The sequence below is a fragment of the Esox lucius genome, chromosome 13 (assembly GCF_011004845.1).
Source record: "Esox lucius isolate fEsoLuc1 chromosome 13, fEsoLuc1.pri, whole genome shotgun sequence".
Taxonomy (NCBI): Eukaryota; Metazoa; Chordata; class Actinopteri; order Esociformes; family Esocidae; genus Esox; species Esox lucius.
In genome coordinates, this window is record NC_047581.1 from 14,985,174 (window position 1) to 14,992,586 (window position 7,413).

The 7,413-nt window shown below is 49.7% G+C and overlaps 1 protein-coding gene across 8 annotated transcripts in view; it reads right to left on the minus strand.

Moving 5' to 3' along the window:
- ncor2 (nuclear receptor corepressor 2) overlaps positions 1-7,413 on the minus strand; it is a 123,051-nt gene that overhangs the window by 43,206 nt on the left and 72,432 nt on the right. For all 8 annotated transcript variants that reach the window (XM_020052543.3, XM_020052542.3, XM_010895066.5 and 5 more), the window contains exons 7-8: positions 5,505-5,561; positions 2,531-2,583 (exon numbers count right to left, since the gene is read on the minus strand). In XM_020052543.3, coding sequence (XP_019908102.2) covers positions 2,531-2,583; positions 5,505-5,561 — 110 coding nt within the window. The remainder of the gene's footprint in view (positions 1-2,530; positions 2,584-5,504; positions 5,562-7,413) is intronic.

The window sequence follows — 7,413 nt, forward strand, 5'->3', positions numbered from 1 at the left end:
GCCCCCACCTACGGTCGTGTTGTTTGTGCAAGACCATGAAGAAAAAGGACACAAGGGGAAGAGCTCCCTGGGGATGTACTTCCAGGGATATCTGTATATTCAGACATAATGAACACTGGCTACTGTCCACAACCTGTGTCAGCGTGGGAGGCAGAGTGTGAGCTGGGAGGTCTGTGAGAGGCAGAGGGTGAGCTGGCGGGTCTGCGGGAGGCAGAGGGTGAGCTGGGGGCTCTGCGGGAGGCAGAGGGTGAGCTGGGGGCTCTGCGGGAGGCAGAGGGTGAGCTGGGGGCTCTGCGGGAGGCAGAGGGTGAGCTGGGGGCTCTGCGGGAGGCAGAGGGTGAGCTGGGGGCTCTGCGGGAGGCAGAGGGTGAGCTGGGGGCTCTGCGGGAGGCAGAGGGTGAGCTGGGGGCTCTGCGGGAGGCAGAGGGTGAGCTGGGGGCTCTGCGGGAGGCAGAGGGTGAGCTGGGGGCTCTGCGGGAGGCAGAGGGTGAGCTGGGGGCTCTGCGGGAGGCAGAGGGTGAGCTGGGGGCTCTGCGGGAGGCAGAGGGTGAGCTGGGGGCTCTGCGGGAGGCAGAGGGTGAGCTGGGGGCTCTGCGGGAGGCAGAGGGTGAGCTGGGGGCTCTGCGGGAGGCAGAGGGTGAGCTGGGGGCTCTGCGGGAGGCAGAGGGTGAGCTGGCGGGTCTGCGGGAGGCAGAGGGTGAGCTGGCGGGTCTGCGGGAGGCAGAGGGTGAGCTGGCGGGTCTGCGGGAGGCAGAGGGTGAGCTGGCGGGTCTGCGGGAGGCAGAGGGTGAGCTGGCGGGTCTGCGGGAGGCAGAGGGTGAGCTGGCGGGTCTGCGGGAGGCAGAGGGTGAGCTGGCGGGTCTGCGGGAGGCAGAGGGTGAGCTGGCGGGTCTGCGGGAGGCAGAGGGTGAGCTGGCGGGTCTGCGGGAGGCAGAGGGTGAGCTGGCGGGTCTGCGGGAGGCAGAGGGTGAGCTGGCGGGTCTGCGGGAGGCAGAGGGTGAGCTGGCGGGTCTGCGGGAGGCAGAGGGTGAGCTGGCGGGTCTGCGGGAGGCAGAGGGTGAGCTGGCGGGTCTGCGGGAGGCAGAGGGTGAGCTGGCGGGTCTGCGGGAGGCAGAGGGTGAGCTGGCGGGTCTGCGGGAGGCAGAGGGTGAGCTGGGAGGTCTGTGGGAGGCAGAGGGTGAGCTGGGAGGCAGAGGGTTAGCTGGGAGGTCTGTGGGAGGCAGAGGGTGAGCTGGGGGGTCTGTGGGAGGCAGAGGGTGAGCTGGCGGGTCTGTGGGAGGCAGAGGGTGAGCTGGCGGGTCTGTGGGAGGCAGAGGGTGAGCTGGCGGGTCTGTGGGAGGCAGAGGGTGAGCTGGCGGGTCTGTGGGAGGCAGAGGGTGAGCTGGCGGGTCTGTGGGAGGCAGAGGGTGAGCTGGCGGGTCTGTGGGAGGCAGAGGGTGAGCTGGCGGGTCTGTGGGAGGCAGAGGGTGAGCTGGCGGGTCTGTGGGAGGCAGAGGGTGAGCTGGGAGGTCTGTGGGAGGCAGAGGGTTAGCTGGGAGGTCTGTGGGAGGCAGAGGGTGAGCTGGGGGGTCTGTGGGAGGCAGAGGGTGAGCTGGCGGGTCTGTGGGAGGCAGAGGGTGAGCTGGCGGGTCTGTGGGAGGCAGAGGGTGAGCTGGCGGGTCTGTGGGAGGCAGAGGGTGAGCTGGCGGGTCTGTGGGAGGCAGAGGGTGAGCTGGGAGGTCTGTGGGAGGCAGAGGGTGAGCTGGGAGGTCTGTGGGAGGCAGAGGGTGAGCTGGGGGCTCTGTGGGAGGCAGAGGGTGAGCTGGGGGCCCTGTGGGAGGCAGAGGGTGAGCTGGGGGCTCTGTGGGAGGCAGAGGGTGAGCTGGGAGGTCTGTGGGAGGCAGAGGGTGAGCTGAGGGTCTGTGGGAGGCAGAGGGTGCGCTGAGGGTCTGCGGGGCCCATGATGTCTGTCTCACCAGGGTACTAAGGTCAGCAAAAGTCCATGATGGTGCATCAAAGGCATACAGAGATATTTCATTACGAGAACACACGCACACCACACACACACACACACACACACACACACACACACACACACACACACACACACTCTCTCTCTCTCTCTCTCTCTCTCTCTCTCTCTCTCTCTAACTGCTTTGAGGCAATAATACTGATCAAACATGTTGGGATCAAACAGTGGTGACAGAGGTGAAGTGAGGCTCAGGGGTCAAGGATATCTAGTGACATTGGGTCCGGCTCCTTTCGTCACTGACAACTAAGAGCCAAATGTCAATGGAATTTACCCCACCAACTCGTTTAGCATCATCAGTAAGTATTTCTTTATATTTACATGTGTGTAAATATTTGCATGCATTGGTACACAGCTATTCAGACTGGGTATGTTACAGACGCTAAATCAACACCCAGTCTGTGTGCATTGGAGAATGACCGCGACAACAGCATTTAGGACCACAGGTTCCACATTCAGTCAACAGGAACAGATGACACATATAGAAACAGTGCCATTACCCCAGGAGAAAAGCGGACTTACATTTTGATGTTGTCATGGTACTGCTTGGTGTCGGACGGCTGATTATACAGAGGCTAGAGAGAGAGAGAGAGAGAGAGAGAGAGAGAGAGAGAGAGAGAGAGAGAGAGAGAGAGAGTGAGTGAGCGAGACAAACAAAACCAGAGAGAGAGTGAGTGAGCGAGACAAACAAAACCAGAGAGAGAGAGAGAGAGAGTGTGAGTGAGCGAGACAAACAAAACCAGAGAGAGCGAGAGAGATCCAAAAAATGAATTGAATGCTTTACAGCAGCACACTGATCACAATTTTCAGGATCTATAATTAAAGAATTCCACAGCAGATGTGTCTGATCTAGTTCCAACCTACAGATAACAGTGTCAAGTTGCTAGATTTAATCCTCCCAAAATGTTACCTATTGTTATTTTGGTATGGTTGCATGTTTAGTGCTGTCAGAAAGAGTCAAAATTGCATGGCAATAAATAATTTTATAGGTTTTTGGCCATATCTTGGCCTTATATAATGATACAGGCAAGCTACTTCAGCTACTCCTTCAGACTTAGCCCCCAGTTGACATATCCAAAGCACCAGTCTCAACTGTTAAGCTTCTGTATATTTTAAAGAGGTCAGGGATCGTTCCATAAGGATAAATTGGGCATTTAAAAGGGTTAATTGCAGGATCAATAACTTAAACAATTTTAACTGTAAAATTGTGTCATTTTGTTACCTATAGATACAAGGGTGAAGTTGACCATTTAAAAGTTCCAGAATGTTACCTATTGTTATTTTGGCATGGTTGCATATTTAGTGCAGTCTCAGCTAGTTAACATTGTATACACATCTTGACCACTATTTAATGACATTTTAGCTTAGCCACTTCACACATTTCTTCAGACATAGCCTACTGCTGACACATCCGAAGCACCAGTCTCAACTGTTAAGCTTTCATATTTTTCACAGAGGTCAGGGGTTGTTCAATATGAATGAATTGAACAATTAAGGGTAATTTGCAATAACATCAAAATTCCACAGTAATATTCACTCATACTGTCATATCTTGTAGATACAAGTGTCTAGTAAATAGGTTACCAGGTTGGAAATATTACCTATTGTTGTTTTTGCATTGTCTGCTTTGTGCATTTAGGGACATTTATGGTGTGGGTTAAGAGAGATCTGCTAGAGGCCCTATTGGGTTGTAAAGGTATGATTATTGGACAAAAAAAACTAAAAAGGTAACTTTCATTCACACTTTACATTGTGTATAACAACAAATTCTACACCAAACATTAAACCTAATTTAGAGAAAACACAGTTTAGACATAGTTTTAGTTAATTTTGTAAAACAGCGTTAGGGTTATGGTCTCCAAGATGCCCTATTTTCCTACATTTTGTTATTTTCACTATTTTTCATAATAAAACAAATATCTACAGTTGTTTGTAATGAATATGGATTGCATCTATTCATTTCCTATAATAAGTTAATCAATTCCCACAACAGATGAAGTGTTATAATAAAATTCTGTATTTTTGGTCCATCTGTGCTACCTACAATTTATAGTTTGAAATGATCATAAATCCCCAAATAAATGACATGATTGTAAAACTGCATTCAACTAACAGGAGAGTTCTAAGGAACATGCTAGCAAAGTTAGAAATGTCTGACAGCATCAGGTCATGAACATTTCTCATCCACCTTTGCAAATTGTCTTCGAACATCAGATAGATGTACAATCGCAATCTAACGAGATTATTTCCCCCCGTTTGAGACAAAAACTAATTACCATGAAGAGAAGGAGAGAGAACAATCGTATTACTAGCTACCTAGTTATGATCCCTCAAAGACTGAAAAAATACTATAATTCTCTCTTTTTTTAGGTATTGCTATAAGATAGGGCCTCTAGGCTACCTGTCTCCAGTGTTTTCGTAATTAAATGTAACAATTTACATATTATAACAAAAATTACTGTTTGTAGCATTGAAAATGCTATGAAAAAAAATACAATTTAAATATTTATTCAAGAAGAGAGAGATGGTAACCTAGAGGCCCTACAATACTTCTAAAGAGAGAGAGAGAGACAGCGAGAGAGAGAGAAAAAACCAGAGAGAGAGCGAGAGAGAGACTCAGGAGACAGATGAATGGTTAATAGTGCTGCCAGAGGTGGGAATTGAGTTTCCCAGCAGTAACATCAAGGATGGGGGGGTTATACAAACATCTACAGCTTCAACACTCCCTCTCTGCAGCTGGGGGTCACTGCAAAGACACAGGCCAGATGTAGGTTCTACATTCAAACCCTCCGGTCTACCTCAGCCATGTCAAATGACGGCTTCAGACAGACGGTTTTCACTCAGTACTCAGAAGAGAAAGGGTCCATATTTAGGTATATATTTATTATTCTGATTCCAACTAACAAACAATTATTCATGTCTTTTTATTTTATTCTTGACAAAGGAAGCTAAAACGTTGAGGAAGCAAACAGACAACAAACCTTAAGTGGGGGAAACTGTGTTCTAGCTATTTTACTAATAAAGCCTTCTATTGACACAAATCATATTATTGACAGTAACTGAAACTGAAAGTGTCCAATGAGCCACATTGTATCCTGTTACTTTAACACTACTCAGCGCTCTGAACCGTGAACAGATGCCAGAAGACTAAACCCTTCATAAGCAAACAGCTGAATACTAAGTATTACTGTCAAACCAACATCACACCAAAAAGAGCGAGTACTGTGAGAGGAAAGAGCCCCTCGTCCAGGCCAGACATACAGCAGCACACTGATCACACACAGGTCCGTGTCTGGCTCGTAGCACTCACCCCTGAACAGAATAACTAAACCCAGCTCAGCCTCTCCAGGGCCTATTCCCTACACCCCCAACTACCTGAATGGCTATATCTTTGTTCAGACAACCTCCCTCCCTAGCTACTTGTCCCGTCCCATCCCCAAGTAAACAGTCTTTATTCAGATGACTGTTAAAAGGTTATGAAAGAACAGACACTCACCAGTTCTACTTGGGGTCCCAGACCTTCCAGAATCCTGTGAGCTTCCTCTGCCTTTTTCTGGGGAGAGAACACACAAACACACTCAGCACATGTCACGGACAAAGCCTCGCCGTCACCACGGCAACACAGGAGCACGCTCACTCAACCAGTGACGGTCGGATGGACACTGGAAGAAACTATTATTAGAGCTTTTAACACAAGGCAGCGCCTCCCCTCTGCTCCCTCGCTCCTCTCCCGGAGAAAAGATTACTCACCTCCCCGAGCACCGACGTGGGGAGGGAGAAGAGCAGAGCGAGAGCGGGCGGGATGGGGAGAGAGGGGGAGAAAGAGCTGGTGAGACAGTAGTGTGGCTGCAGTGCCTCTCCCATTAGGGACAGCTGACGAAACAGTGAGAAACATCTTGGTTCTAGTGTGTGCTTCAGCTCTGGTCACGCTGCAAAACAGACAGAGGCTGACAGGCATGAGGCAGAGACAAACAAAAATGAGAGAGAACGAGGGGGGGGGGGGGGGGAGATTGTGTGGAAGATAATTATTACAGGTGCAGAAGACCTCAACTCAGCTGAGCTGCATTTATATTTAGCCAAGCCACATGCTGAGTGCAGTGCCCAATTCATCCCTCTCCTTTATCATCCTGCTCCCTGTGTCTACATCTCGCTGTCCCTCCCACTCTGTCCATTTCTCACTCCTGTGCTATGATCTCAGTCTCTTTCTCCATACCCATTTTTCACTCCCCTGCTACATCTATTATCTCTCTCCCCTGCTACATCTATTATCTCTCTCCCCTGCTACATCTATAATCGCACTCCCCTGCTACATCTATAATCGCACTCCCCTGCTACATCTATAATCGCACTCCCCTGCTACATCTATAATCGCACTCCCCTGCTACATCTATAATCGCACTCCCCTGCTACATCTATAATCGCACTCCCCTGCTACATCTATAATCGCACTCCCCTGCTACATCTATAATCGCACTCCCCTGCTACATCTATAATCGCACTCCCCTGCTACATCTATAATCGCACTCCCCTGCTACATCTATAATCGCACTCCCCTGCTACATCTATAATCGCACTCCCCTGCTACATCTATAATCGCACTCCCCTGCTACATCTATAATCGCACTCCCCTGCTACATCTATAATCGCACTCCCCTGCTACATTTATTATCGCACTCCCCTGCTACATCTATTATCGCACTCCCCTGCTACATCTATTATCGCACTCCCCTGCTACATCTATTATCGCACTCCCCTGCTACATCTATAATCGCACTCCCCTGCTACATCTATAATCGCACTCCCCTGCTACATCTATAATCGCACTCCCCTGCTACATCTATAATCGCACTCCCCTGCTACATCTATAATCGCACTCCCCTGCTACATCTATAATCGCACTCCCCTGCTACATCTATAATCGCACTCCCCTGCTACATCTATAATCGCACTCCCCTGCTACATCTATAATCGCACTCCCCTGCTACATTTATTATCGCACTCCCCTGCTACATCTATTATCGCACTCCCCTGCTACATCTATTATCGCACTCCCCTGCTACATCTATTATCGCACTCCCCTGCTACATCTATTATCGCACTCCCCTGCTACATCTATTATCGCACTCCCCTGCTACATCTATTATCGCACTCCCCTGCTACATCTATTATCGCACTCCCCTGCTACATCTATTATCGCACTCCCCTGCTACATCTATTATCTCACTCCCCCTCTGCCTATATCTCCCTCTCCCCTTCTATGTAACTGGGTGCACACAGTTGAAAGGACACAGAAAGAAGGGAGACATTTATATATTCCCCGTCAGAAACGTGATTCTCAGATCATTTTCACCTCACTGAATCATTCTACCCATTGTTTCTAACACTTCCACTGTCACAGGAAGGTG